Raw genomic sequence first — 14,487 nt, 5'->3', positions numbered from 1 at the left:
CAGGCTTACAATCTAAAAATGCTAAGTGCAGGACAGAAAAAGAGTCATACTATAGATGAGATTATCATCATCAGTCTGTAGAAAAAAGAAAAAAAAGTTAGTGCAAGTGAATTTGGAGCTTCAGGTGTTGCTGAACCAAGAAAATCTTTTGATAATCAGAAGAACTTATATTCAGAATTTTGGTCACATTCAGTTGTCAATCATTCTCATCTAAAACAGAGCTTGGAAGCAATTTGGTATAGTAATGATCATTACTTGTGGTACTCCCCTTTTGAGACAATAGGGGGGAATAACTTTTTGGTTTTCTAAAAATCTCCACAAAAATACTTTTGGGGACATTTGGGTCCCCATACTTTTCCATATTATACATGGGGGGGGGGGGTTAACAGTGTGTATACGTGTGGTGTTGATGTTATTTGCCAACACGTTGACTTCTTTTATGGCAGCTCTATGAATGAAAGGCCTACAAGAGCCCTAGTCATCAATTGTCTGCTCAGGTCTTGCAAACATGTCTCAGGGTTATGGCTTCGTTGATTGAATCAATTAATCTATAGTGCAGTCTTTCTGTTTGTCCTTATAGAACATTGTTTTCTTTCCAGTGAGTCATATTGTTTCCTGATGTGAACAAACTATGATAGCATCAGATTAGTTAACTAGAGAAAATTCAGGCTCATTCATTTTTCTTTTTAGTAGAACTCTCCTTCAGCACCACATTTCAAAGGAGTTTGTTCTTTACCTCTCAGCTTTCTTCACTTCACACCTGTACCTAGAAATTGTATATGTTGTATATGGTAAGAGAATGTGTAAATAGTAACAGTCCTGATATCATCTGAAGCTCACATTTATATAGCAAAATATGTATAATGCTTCTCTGTAATCATATTAACTAGTGTGTAGTCAATGTAAATTACAATTGCATATAATGAGACATACTAATAACAGAGATGCAATTAGACATGTAGACAAAATATAAATTTATGACAAACCTCTGTGAAGGGCAACAAGTAGAATGTGTACCTCACCCTATATCCATGGATTCAATCATTTGTGGCTTGAAAATGTTCAAAAAATATGTTCGGTAAATTCCAGAAAGCAAGCCTTGATTTTGCCATTTCATACAAGGGATACCATTAAAATAATGACCACAGGGGGTGAACATAAATTCAACCTAGATATAAATTCAACCTGAGGAAATCAAAATAGTTAACAAGTTCCCATACCTTGCATCAAACCTTGTTCAGAATGGAGGTTGAAGTCAAGAAATCAGAAGAAGACTAGGAATGGGTAGGGCAGCTATGAAAGAACTAGACAAGATCCTAAGTAACAACAACAACAACAACAACAACAATAATTTATTTATGAATGAAGATATACCAAGTACTAAAGTCAGAATTATCTAAGCGATTGTATTCCCTGTCATCATGTACAGATGTGATAGTTGGACAATGAAGAAAACCGGTAAAAAGAAGATTAATTCATTTGAGATGTGGTGCTGAGGAAGAGTGCTGAGGATACCTTTGACATCCAAAAAGTCAAACAAATGGATCCTTGAACAGATCAGGGATGAAGTCTCCCTGGAAGTAAAGATGATCAAATTGAGGCTGTTGTGCATCACGAGAAGGCATGACTTATTAGAAGAGACAATAATGCTAGGAAAGGTAGAGGGCAGCAGAAAAAACCAGATGGATGGACTCAATTATGGAGGTCACAGGTCTGAATCTGTAGGATTTAAGCAGAGCAGTGGAGGACAGGGGACTTGGAGATATCTCACCCATAGGGTCACCATGAGTCAAGGTTGACTCAAGGACAATTAACAACACCAGCATTTTACTATTCCATTGTATTCAATGGGACTTGAGCAGCCACAGATTTTGATATCCACAGGAGGTCCTGGAACCAAACCACAGTGGCAACCATGGGCCCACTTTACAATGTGGGTAGGGGGTATTTCCCTCCCTCTTTAATGGTGTATTCTGTAGTACACAACAGCATGGGACTAATAAGTCAGAAATGACTTGCCGGCACACAACAACAACAACAACAAAGTTTGATATCACTTTATATTTAAGATATATCGAAATGTTAGAAAAGCTATATTTATCATGGGTTTTGATGTGCTTGTCTGTGTGTGTACTCCAGGGCCAAATGTGAATACAGCTGAAAACATCTACGTGTGTAGTGGTGATACACTCCAGTGGGTTCTACAGCAAGCCAACTTGAATCTGGATGGACTCCAGCCAGTCTCATGGGCTCCAACTTCAGATGATCATCCCATAAGTAGGTCTAGATATGTAATTGACAAAAACATTTTATGTCTGTACGTCAGTCTCTAGGTTGTATGGTTGATTACTTTTTAAACAGCAGAGGTATGTCAAATCATATATACATGTACAGGGGTTTTCCTGTACATGATATAAAGTCTGTGTATGCATGTTGGGGATATGTGTACAGAGCCATTAGATCTGCATATCTCACAGGCATTATAATTGTTTTAGGTGCTGTTCTGTATTCTCTTTTCCGGCTAGTGATCTTTTCTTCCCAATTCTCCAGGACAGGTTTCTTATCAACAAAACAGTGCCTATGCAGTCCCTCATGTTGACCAAAATAGCTACCACCATCTAAGGAATGAAGCAGTGAGTGAAGCAGTTGAAAACAGCTATTTTGAAGAGCCATCCAGATGGCTGGCTGAAATTAAAACAGATGTGAATTCTCAGTCAGCTGCCACTCTTGCTTTGCAGCAGGCTCAACAAAACTCTCCTGCCACCAGTCATCTTAATCATTTGGGTGAGTGGTACTCTGAAGTACAAATGGGGAATAATGATGAAAAGGAGCATGTCATATTTCATTTCCATATTTCAAATATTCAAGGGTCAGCTAACAACAGTACTGGAGAGAGAGATTATCTCAAATAGATTCCTTGGATATGCATATGATAACACTATTTAAAAATTATGGTTTAAATTAAAACCAATAAAATACCAGACATAAATTGGATCCACATTCAGGTTAGACCTAAGATGGACAAAGTGTTGCCAACAAAACAGCTGGTAGGCAAATTAACTTGGAAAAGTTGCTGTTTTGACTATAACTTCCAATTTCCATTATCCCTGACCATACTGGCTGGACATGACAGGAATTGGAGGCCAGCAACTTTGCCCCTTACCTGCTCTCTTTTGCTGCGGATCTTCAGCTCTTGCAACAGCAGGCAGCTGGCTTCCCACATGATCGCTGTTCATCATCCAGGACTGCTGCTGAGGTCAGAATGAGGCACTCAGCCAGTTCTGACCTCAGAGGGACTTGTGCTCATAGCAACTCTGGGTGGCTCTCAGGGACCACAAGTGAATGCAGTCGTCAGGGTCACTGTGAAGAGACTTAAAAGCTCACAGCAAAAGGTGAGTTATATAAATGCAGGTTATGGGGAGGAAGTTGTGAAACGGGTGCGGGTGTTGTGAAGACAGTCTGCACCCAATTCAGGGATTAGGCCTTGCATCATGTAAACGGGACACAGTGAACCCAGGCAGCTGAAGTTGGGGATTGTCAGCATTTACCCCAAGGATGTTTGTGGCCCCCATGACCTCCAAGGGGTCCAAAATATTTTTTAATCCCCCCAACATTTGTTTTTTGCTCCCAGAGGCCTTCTGCAGGGAATGGGGGCATTTGTGCTACATTTTTGGGATCCACTATCCATTTTAGGACTATGGGCAGCCTTTAAACAGGATCAGGTCACTTTCTGTTTTTTTTTAAAGAAGTTGTTATTGTGTGCCTTCAAGAACCTGTCATGGGGATTTCTTGACAAGGTTTCTTCAGAGGAAGTTTTCCATTGCCTTCCCCATAGGCTGAGAAAGAGTCATGTGCCCAAGGTCATCTAGTGGGTTTCATGGCCAAGCAGGGAATTGAACCCTGGTCTCCAGAGTCATAGTCCAAAACTCAAACCACTACACCACACTAAAACAGACTGAGGAGAAAGCTGTGGCAAAAATGTCTCATGCCTCCCTCAAGGGCATTTGGGGACAAAATTATCGTCGGGGGAATATAGTGAGGGTCTATCCCCCAGCCTCTGACACTTACCCAACCCATGCCAAAGTATCAGTAAGGTTTGCTGCTAGAAGCTTGAGTGTATTCAAGATATTCCTCTTCTACAGTCGAAAATGTCCCTGGTCAGAACAACTGTTTCATTGAAAATGTTTTCATGGATGAAGAACCTGTGGGAAATGGAGTGATGATGTGTAGCACGGCAAGCCACCATCCCGTGATGGAAGGGAGCATATGTCCACTGCCAGCTGTACCCCTAGTTGAACAACCTTCTGTCAACGCTGCTCCATTGCAGAACAACACAGGTCAGTGGATGCATCCTGGACATTGCAGTCCAACATCTAGTGATTTCATGATTCCCAGTCTTCTTGTCAAGCTCAGTTAGGTGATCCTGCTTCAGAACTCTTACTGTGTTCAGAATTCAGTAATCTGAATGTGGAAGTGTTGGAGAAGAGAGACTGGGGAGATGAGCCATATGTATCTTCCTAAAGAGGAAGAGCAGACTAAAAATGTAGCCATATAATTTAAGTTATAAACTGTTGAGTGTGCAGGCAGGGATGTCTAGTGGCCAGGGCCTGAGGCTTCTCTGCTGACAAGCTGCAGCACAATAAGTGTTTGCTGTATCGAGGGCCAGTCACCCTAGAAACTGATGGGGAAGTGTTGACACAACAGGTGGCTTGTGTGGAGACCATTTGCATTAACATTTCCATTGTGCACAGTAAGATGGCTGTAATTACATTATAAAATAATAGCAAGAGTCCTGTGCCACCGTTTAGAATGGAAGAATTGCTCTTTTCTGGACTAGGCCAGAGTTGTTTGGGTTTTTTTCTTTCTTTTTTTTTCTTTCTTTTGCTCAGGCTAGTTAAAGTTAGGGCCAGAACATACAGGCCAAAATAAAACTGCTTCTGGTCACTTTGGAAATATGCTGTTTAAATGACACACACATCTTAACAGGCCAGAAGCTGTGCCAAAGCTGCGCTCCAGCCCTTAGGACTGGAGCATGGCTTTGCCATGGCTTCCAGCCTCTTAGGATGCATGCAACATTTAAACAGTGTAACAGAAATTTCAGGAAACTTAAAAATCTAGGACTGACAGAGCAAAAAAATTGGCAAGAGGACCTAGTAATTGAAAATCCATAAGTTTATTTCCAATTGTCGACAAAGGAAAACATTGAACTCAGTGGAATTCAAGTTCCAAAAAGCTGAGACCTTGAACAAGACAAAATGGCTCTTTTTATATTATTGAAGACAAAGAAGCTTCTTCAATACACCTGATTGGCCAATTACAATTTAAACATACAGAATTCTTACAATCAGAACAGAAATACATGCATACATTAAAACTGTATTATCACTCCTTACCCCCTCCTTTAGCCTTCCTTCTAACCTTGCTTCTGAATGTCAACTATGTATCCTTATCTCAGTAGTTTATGTTATGTCTTTTTTATTGGTGCCAGCTTCCATCCAGATCAAGATGCACTCATTATTCCTTTGTTCTAGTTTTTCTAAACTCCAAGCCTTTATTTCAAAAACCATCTCTCTGGCTGACAAAGGTGACTCCATCTTTCTATAGCTTTTTTATTTCAACAAGGAATTTCCACCACAACAGCATACTTCCAAAGTGACCTGAAGCAGCTTTATTTTGGCCTGTCTGTTCGGGCCTTTAGTCTGCAGCCAGGACCAGTTTGTGTCAGAGCTCACGGAGTCTGAGCACAGTGACCTGTCCCTTTTAAGTTGTGGATGGGACACAACAGTTTTGCCAACATTTTACATTGTCCAACACCTGGATGTTCTGTGAAAGCAGTTTGATTCTGTACTAAACAACCAGCCGTTTCCACACTTGATATCTAAAAGAATAAGTCGAGTCCATATTTTTCCAAATATTTTGTCATCTTCTTCCAGTTCCTACGGAGAAATCTCTAAACTGGAGCAGGGAATCTGTTGCCTGCCAGAAGTTGCTGGCCTCCAATTCCCTTCATGTCCAGCCAGTATGGACAGGGATAATGGAAACTGGAATCCAGCAGTTTCCCAACCCTTGATCTCATTGATATTTAGTTTAAAACCCTACATACTTTTGCATCCAGAATAAGCATAATGTATGTTTTAAAATCTTGATCCCTTTGCATACATTTGATCCCAATAACAAATGTTGACTTTCTGGTTTAAATATCAGGAATATCCAGGGCAGGGATGGGTAATTGTCACTGCAAACCCCTTAATCTCCATGGTTAAACTCCACTTCCCATAAACCCCTCACTATTGGTTACACTGTTCAGGAGTTATGGCAAGTGCAGTTGAGAAAACTGCAGGAACCTGAGGAAGAGTTGTCCTCCATGTTGACAACACAATCATAAAGATTTAAAGGTAGTGCGTCCATGTATTTTGCTTTCTCTAATGTGTGTATTCCAAAAACTTGCATACATTTGTATTGTCACTTTCTTCAAGTGCCTGTAAGTGGAGGTTATATTATTGGTTGAATTTATTTTACCTTGCTGATGTAAATATAACTTTTCTATTTTGGATACAATGGTTGGATACTATGGCTGCACATTTGAAACAGCATCTCTTTTAAGTGCTGCATTGGCAGGCAACTCTTTGCAGATATGAAGATAGTGTTCTCTGAATACATTAAACCCAATCTTTTCTCTTGCAGGACCAGTTTCTTTTGGCTTGGATGTCTCCATTTATTACAGGGGAAGGTTGCTATGTGAAACTGGAGTGGTAGCAAGTAGCTGTTTGTTTACCTACAACAACCACAACCACACCCAAGTGCTAGACAACCCACAGATAATACAGTTTCCAAATCCAACAATGCTTCCTGATCAGAAACAAGTTCAGCACACCTTGACTGTGCTGCAGAATACAGGTCTACTACTTTATCAGCAGAACAAGAAACTTTGTGCCAAGCGCCTTGGTAAATGTAAGGTCTTCTGGGCCTTCTCCAAGCAGCTGGATAACATGGCTCAGCACCCAGAACCCAAAGTGTTGCCACGGGAGGCAGAAGTGGAGATCTTCAACTATGAAAAATTCTGTCAAGGTACTAATCTAGGAAAATGATGTTTTTCCCTGTGGCATGGGTGCACAACTCCAGCGTGTGCAGGAGGCCATTTCAGCCTGCCACATGTGCCTCTCTGGTACCCCAAAACATATGTAAATTTAAAAAAGGAAATGATGAGAACTTACTTCCACTTTTAGACTCCTCCAGCAGATATAATGCATTTTAGGTAAAAACAAAGAATGTAGGAAAAGGACTCAGTTTGTTCAAGAACAATTATTTATTTATGTCATATTGATCTTCTCTCAACCCAACAGGGCCCCAAGATGATGCACAATAGATTAAAAAAAACTGAAAATATTCAGTACAGGTATATATCTATTAATGAAGTACAGCAGGCCCGTTCCTTATGCGGGGGATCTGTTCTGGAACCCCCCACGTAAGGGGAAATCCATGTATGCTCGTATCCCATTGCAAACAGTGGGCGGGGGTGCTCACGGTTCAGGGCAGCACACGCCATTTCTTAAATTGTCACACGGCTTCCTTCTAAGCTGGAAGTTGCGTATAGTTTGGGCACACTGTAGATGTGTTCCTAGCCATTATGCATAATAGAAAATTTGGTACCAGAGACAGAAATAACAAAGAAAAAATATGGATACTGTCTTACACCACAAAGAGAAGCAGTTCATCATGCTGCAACAGACTTTTTATTCAAAACGTAACAATATGCATATGTGAAATGAAACAACCTGGCCAGGTAAGGATTGGATAAATAAAATGTTTTGAACATTTTCTAGAGCCTATTTGAAGGCTTCTTCCAAAATGCACCTAGGGATGACTTTTCCTTTCACCAGCCTCCACTTTTCTTACGGTTTCCATTTAGGCAGTCAAACTAATAGATCTGTACTTTTTGAATTTGTTACAGATAGCTGGTGAAGGAGGCTTATCAGCTTTCCCCTCTTCTCTGTTTCTCTCTTCAGGCATGGTCAGTAAGGATTTCTGAAGGCAACTGCTGTTTACCTGACTTATACACAGGCACACACAGCTAAAGTATGATTGGCTAGACTCCCACTCTTTCACAACTCAAGCTTTATATTGCATTGTTTACTGGAAACATGCTTCTGCAACAGTCTCTATTTCTCCATCACCTCCTTCATTATTCTCTAAATGCAATTGGTGCTTTAAACAAGTCCAGCTGGACAAGGAGGAAAAGGAGAGATGGGCAGATATAAAAAGACTTTATAATGAGTTTTTTTGTCAGAGGCTCTGTTAACTGAAGTGTGCCTGTGGGTACCTAAAGATCAATAAAAATACTTGAGGCTTCTCTTTAAGATAGTTTTAAAAACATATTTTTTAAAAAAGACTTTAAAACAGCCAGAGCAGACATCCCTAATTTTAAGAACCAAGAAGCATGCAAAATATTCCAGTCTTTACTCCCTGCTGGAAACTCAGAAGGGATTGATTTCAGCCAGCTTGATGTCCCCCAAGAGGGAGTTCCACAGTCAAATGCTGCTACAGAGAAAGCCCTGTCATATGTACCCCCCAGCCTAGCCTCATAGGATGGTGGGACACAGAATCCAATTATAATGGGCAGGCGCATATGGGATGGGATCTAGCACAATGTTGTGGTTTAAGCATTGGACTAGGACACCGGGAGACCAGGGTTCAAATCCCAGCTTGGCCATGGAAGCTCACTAGGTGACCTTGGGCACGTCACTCTCTCAACCTCAGAGAATGGCAATGGCAAACCCTTTCTGGGGAAACTTGCCAAGAAAACCTTATGATAGGGTCGGAAATGACTTGAAGGTACACAACAACATATGCATTGAGCGGGTCTTTCAGATATACTGGCCCCAACAACATGCTTTTATTTTTTTGGAAAGCAAATAAATTTTCAGGGTAGCACTGAGGACAATCTGCTGAAAATAGCAGAGGGCCTATATGACTCACCAGCCACCTGCTGACAGTTTCTGCTTTGTAGGAACCCAATAGATAGCTGTTTGAACTTTGAATAGCTATTCTCATTTTTTCCCAGTGATTAAGTTGTGAAAAATGTTTTTGTTGTTGTTCTCCTCTTTTTGCCTTTGCAATACTAATTGCCATGTCTCTGCTTCAGTTAACTTAAATTGCCTTATAACAGAAGTGTGTCTAAACTTTTCCTGGTTAGCATGTATGTATGCACTGCAGCACAAATTGTGTGATAGCAGTTTCAATGGCTTTGGAGTGACAAATGTCACAGCACTTTCAGATTTGATTTTCTGTACATGAACCTCCTGTACCCACACTTAAAGAATTAATTTTGACTCTTTCTTTCAGAACTTCAGCAGTTCCGTGATGGTCAAAGAAAGTCATCTCCTGACTATACCATCTACCTGTGCTTTGGACAGTGTTTTTCTGTTGCCAGGCCTAAGGAATCTAAACTAATTTTGGTGAAGGTAAGCAAAGAGGTTCCTTTTAAGAGAACACAGAGTGCTTTGTTGTGATAACAGAAGAATTTCCTAGCCCATTTTTGCAAACAATATATTTTAAGGACGTTTTAGTAGGGCTGGCAACTGTCTAATTGAGAGGGAGCCACATAGCCAATCTTAGTTCTCTCATAGGCATACTCGTTGAATACAGGTGTCAGCAAATATTTAGGAGAAAACAATTAAAGGTAACTTTATCCCCTGGAATCAGTGAATCAGATCTGGACTGCAACTCCCATCATCTCCAGGCAAGAGTTCATAGGACTTGCTAGCCAGAAAACCCAGAAAGCCATAGGTTGACCACCCTGGCTACATAATTTTGTTCCCTCAATATGTCCACACACTGTCCCTGTAAAATAGGCTGAATGACTTGCCTAAAATCATCTAATGAGCTTTAATAGTAGTCTTTCTTGCATCTGAACTTCTAAGACCAAAGGCAGACTCTGTACTTCCTCTTAAGTAGTAAACACATTTTTTGCCAGTCCTCCCACAAAGTACTTTTTTTATTTTGCTTTTCCCCTCACTACCCAAGAAAGGAATCATTTCCTTTTTCTGTTGCTCAGGTTTCTTTGGTATGTTACTCATTGAGTTTAGTCCCTTTCTCGAGGGAGAAAAGTCTACAAATTAAAAATGACCTAAAATTTTAGGGAGGAAAGTCCTATTTGGAAGCATTTTTGTCCTGAATTAAGAATGAGAAAGTAACAAGTGAACATTACTTGATACATGGTAAAGACATAGCAATGCTAAACAGTTGTTGCTTGGCCAATGTGTACTTGGTAAGAAGTAACAGGACTCGTAGTTCATTACTTCTCCGTTTTTTACTCTTCCTTCTGCTGGAAGGAGAAATTATTTTGATCTTTCCCTTTTATATGTATTGGAAAATGTTTCCAGACTAAGGGTGGGCAAAGTGCAGCCTATTGGCCACATGTGATCCCAGTGTTAGGTTTGTGGCCATCCCATGAGCTGGACCTTGGTGACATAGCTTGACTCTCATTTCTCCTCAGTGTTTGGCTAACTGCTTTAGGCCTGAGAGATGCAGTGGTTTTTAAAGCAGTGAACATGGTGTAGAAGACTCATTTATTTTCTCCTGCTCTTGCCTGTATTCAAACAGGGTTCTTGTTTTTGTCACATTGCAAAGCCTGTTGACCAGAGATAGCAGTGGGGTGAGTGTGGGCATCACTGGCAAAAACACCACTTTGACATTCTGAGAAAATTGTCCTCAATTTATTCTATTCCTACCCATCTTGGCCTTATTGTTCAATGGCAGATTGAGCACAATAGCATGTGTTTGTGTACTTCAAATCACCTGTCAACTTCTAGTGACCTCCATAAATTTCATGGGGGTTTCTTAGGCAAGTAATATTCAGAGGTGGTTTTGCCAGTTTGTTCCTCTGAACTGTAGCCTACAGCTCCTGGCATTCATTGGTGGTCCTCCATTCAAGTACTAAGCAGGGCTTCCAAGATCAGGCAGGATCTGGTGTTCTTAGGATATTTAAGCTCAGGAAGGGAATATATTTCTGCTTAACTAACTTCTGTATGTCTTGCAGTTGGTGCCAGTATTTTGTAAATACTGGCATGAACGTGTGCTGAGGGACGGAGTCTCATCCTTGAACAGCGAAATCGAGAGCCTACAGTTCTCCAATAGTCTCTTTGATATGATGGAATACCTGAGTAACATCTGTATGCAGAGTGAGGTGGTACATTGAATGCCCTGTTTCTGGACATTTGTTATACACAAGGAAGTATAATTTTAAAAGCTCTGTTTCTAGGTCTTGAAATTATGTCAGACTTCACAACCTGTGCTGACAGGGCTGCAATTCATCTGAGGAAGAAACTACCTATTACTTTGATACAGAGATGTGGGTGAGAAACAGACCCCCCAACCTGAGTTCTTCCCAGTAGCTTTTTGGAACACTTGCCCTGTTACATGGCACCACATTATGAATTTCTTCACCCTTGTCACTGGCAGCCAGTATTGCGATTTGTAGGCAAGGAAACTCACACAATAGATTCTTTGCTGTGTAGTAAGGATAGTCTTTCCAAATCAGGTGTCCACCACATGATATGATGTTTGGTGCCAATTTTGAGAAACCAGTTCAATGCCAATCGGACTTGGTGGGGGGAGTTCCACAAAGGTGGCATTACAGCAGAGAAAGTTCTGTCCTATATTCTCTCACAGATGGGAAATCGAGGGGAGACCCTCACTCCTTAGGCAAGTGAATATAAGGAGAGACACTCCTTTAAGTAGTGACATTTAAGCTATTTGAGTGTCTTTGAATGTCATCATCAGCACCTTGAATGCAGGGCAAAACTGAAGTGGCAATGAAATAAACAAGATTTTAAAAACGTATTAAACAACTGTTATTAAACTGTTTTAACTTGTTAAATTGTTTGATAAATTTTGTTTTAAATTACTGTATATATTCAACTTTAAGTTGACCTCATGAATAAGTGGAGAGCAGGTTTGGGGTCCAAAATTATGGATTTTTATGTAACCTGTGGATAAGTCGAGGGTAAAATTTAGGAGCATGTAACAAAGGACCTAAAGATGAAACAAAGAAAAACAATGACCAAGAACTTGCAAAATCTAGCAAGCATAACTGTTTGTGCACACGCGAAAAGCTGGATGGGTGAGAGAGTAGTGGGAGGGTCAGTGCTTCCAGGACAGATTACTCTCTTGCCTTTCATCAGAGAATGGTTCCTTTTTAAAATTAAAGTATGGTACTTACATTGACCCAGGGCCGACTCAAGTTTTTTGGTTCAATTCTTTTACTAAAATATCTAGACATATACATGAGTATATACAGTAATTTAACTGTTTTGAACTGTTTACTTGTACATCACCTTGAAATCCAGTGATACAGGGTGGAATATAAATATTTTAATAATTGTGTCTATCAGCAAACATTACCAATGGTCAGGGATGCTGGGAGTTGTAGTTCAAAATATATAAAAAGCTCAAAGTCGTGTTTAATGCAGGCACACTGTACAGTAAGAGAAATATTCTCAGATGGCTAAAGCAGGATGGGTAATATCCTTGCAGAAACTACAGGCTTTAATATGTTTCTGTATAGCTTTTGCTTCTTTAGTGGAAGACTGTAATATTTTTAAATATCATTTTCAAAGTATCCATTAGGACATGGTTTCCAGGTTCGTTTCCAAGCACAATTCAAAGTGCTGGCCATGACCTATAAAGACCTACACAGCTTAGGTCCAGACTATTTGAGAGACCATAACTCCCCATATGAACCACCTAGAGCCCTAAGATCCTCAAGAGAAGGCTTTCTCTCAGTCCCACCACCATCCCAGGCTCATTTGATGAGGATATGAGAGAGAGCCTTCTCAGTGGCTGCTCCCTGTGGAACTCCCTTCCACGGGAGGCTAGGCTGGCCCCCTCATTGCTGGCTTTTCGCCAGCAGGCGAAGACATTTTTATTTAAACAGGATTTCAAAGATCTTACAGGCTTAGTTTTATTGGGGTTAGATTACTATTTTTAACTTTCTGTTTTAAATTTTATATTTGTTATTTTTTATATTTTTTCACTTTTAATTCTATGATTTTGACTGTTGTTTTAATGTGTTTTATATATGTTGTTAGCCGCCTTGGGTCCCACTTTGGGAGAAAGGCAGGATAAAAATAAAATAAATAATAAATAAATCACAGTTGCAATGAAGACAGTTATAAGGTGCAGAAAGATTCAATGTCTCTCTCTCTGTGTGTATGTATATACATTTAATCTTTCTGCACTTTATAACCATCTTCATTTGCAAAATTCCAGTTCTGGAATTTTGAACTGCATTTTATATTTTATTTTATTTATTTGATATATATAAAATATGTATTAATTATAGAATGTTTTTGATAAAATGCTCTAAAATAACTTAGTTTTTTTTACATTTCTTTATTTCTCTTTTTTTCTTAAACACTTATTTTTTGTTCTTTTTTAACGTTTTATAAAAAGTCAGTAAGATTCATAGATGACATGAGATTCGTTACTGAAGAGACTTTGGAAGTCATTATTTATGTTAAGTTTCTTTTAGGGGCTGTATTTGTAATATCCACCTTTCCTGTATATAACTGAAAAAGTGTGTGTTCATGTAGTGATGAGATAGAATAAAAATATAATATATATATTTATAAAATGCAGATCAACTACTGAGGCACAAAGGGCCATTTAGCCTAGAGCAGTGCCTAAAAATATGACTCTAGGACATCTCCACTATTTAGCCAGCAGAAATGTTCATCTGAAACACAAGTCTCCTTCTGACGAAAGTAGGCCTTCTGTCCTTAGTGGATTCAACTCAATGAAAAGTAGTTGAACTCTTCAGCAAACACATACTAGCATCACTTCATTAGCCGTACTAGAACTACATATGTGTCCTAAATTTAGGGTGTTTTTTTTTAAAATGTGTTGTAGGAACACACATTGAGGAAACAGCAGCTTCTTCTGAAAAGCCTACTACTGTGTGCCCATGTCAAGTGCAGGCTTGCCATCTGCAGTTTGAGCTTCCACAAACGGCAGGCCCCAGCTTTCTGAATGGGTGTGTATGCATATGGTAGTGCAAGCGGGAGCACGCACCCATTGAGAACAATGGGACTTAAGGTCCTGCGTTCTTTACAGCTATTTGCAAGAGCTTCCTCTTGTTTGTTTTGATGGTATAGCTATACCACTTTTATTACTGTATTCCATTTAAAAAATCTGGGTACCAACTTTTATATTTTGGGGAAAGAACAGAACAGAGAATCTGTATTTTTGTACTTGAAGTTCCTATCTTTTCTGTTAAGTCTGCTTCTTTGAAAATCTTATTATTTGTGCCCTGATACTTTATAAATCTGAATGCTATATCTTAGCTCAAGAGTTTTATTTTGAGGTTTCATGGAGCATATTGGTTTCCTTTATTTATGTGTATTCCATGTAATTAGAAACTTTGTTGGCCATGATGAGATAATGTACAATAACGCAGAAAGCTCCCTAAGCTGCAGTTTCTAAATGCAC

The 14,487-nt window shown here is 39.7% G+C and overlaps 1 protein-coding gene across 3 annotated transcripts in view; it reads left to right on the top strand.

Annotated features, from left to right (window-relative positions):
* Window positions 1-13,293, top strand: part of IRF7 (interferon regulatory factor 7) — a 29,558-nt gene extending 16,265 nt beyond the window's left edge. For 2 of the 3 annotated variants that reach the window (XM_089520878.1, XM_089520877.1), the window contains exons 7-12: window positions 2,140-2,277; window positions 2,551-2,784; window positions 4,143-4,337; window positions 6,685-7,068; window positions 9,343-9,461; window positions 11,039-13,293. In XM_089520878.1, coding sequence (XP_089377004.1) covers window positions 2,140-2,277; window positions 2,551-2,784; window positions 4,143-4,337; window positions 6,685-7,068; window positions 9,343-9,461; window positions 11,039-11,197 — 1,229 coding nt within the window. In that variant the 3' untranslated portion in view covers window positions 11,198-13,293. The remainder of the gene's footprint in view (window positions 1-2,139; window positions 2,278-2,550; window positions 2,785-4,142; window positions 4,338-6,684; window positions 7,069-9,342; window positions 9,462-11,038) is intronic. The other variant, XM_089520880.1, reaches the window with a different exon arrangement.
* Window positions 13,294-14,487: the final 1,194 nt, after the last annotated feature.

The sequence above is a fragment of the Sceloporus occidentalis genome, unplaced genomic scaffold, assembly GCF_023333645.1.
Source record: "Sceloporus occidentalis isolate IW3139 unplaced genomic scaffold, rSceOcc1.0.p SCAF_4, whole genome shotgun sequence".
Lineage (NCBI taxonomy): Eukaryota > Metazoa > Chordata > Lepidosauria > Squamata > Phrynosomatidae > Sceloporus > Sceloporus occidentalis.
Note: the sequence above shows the minus strand (reverse complement) of the source record. Positions and strands in the feature narration are given on the sequence as shown.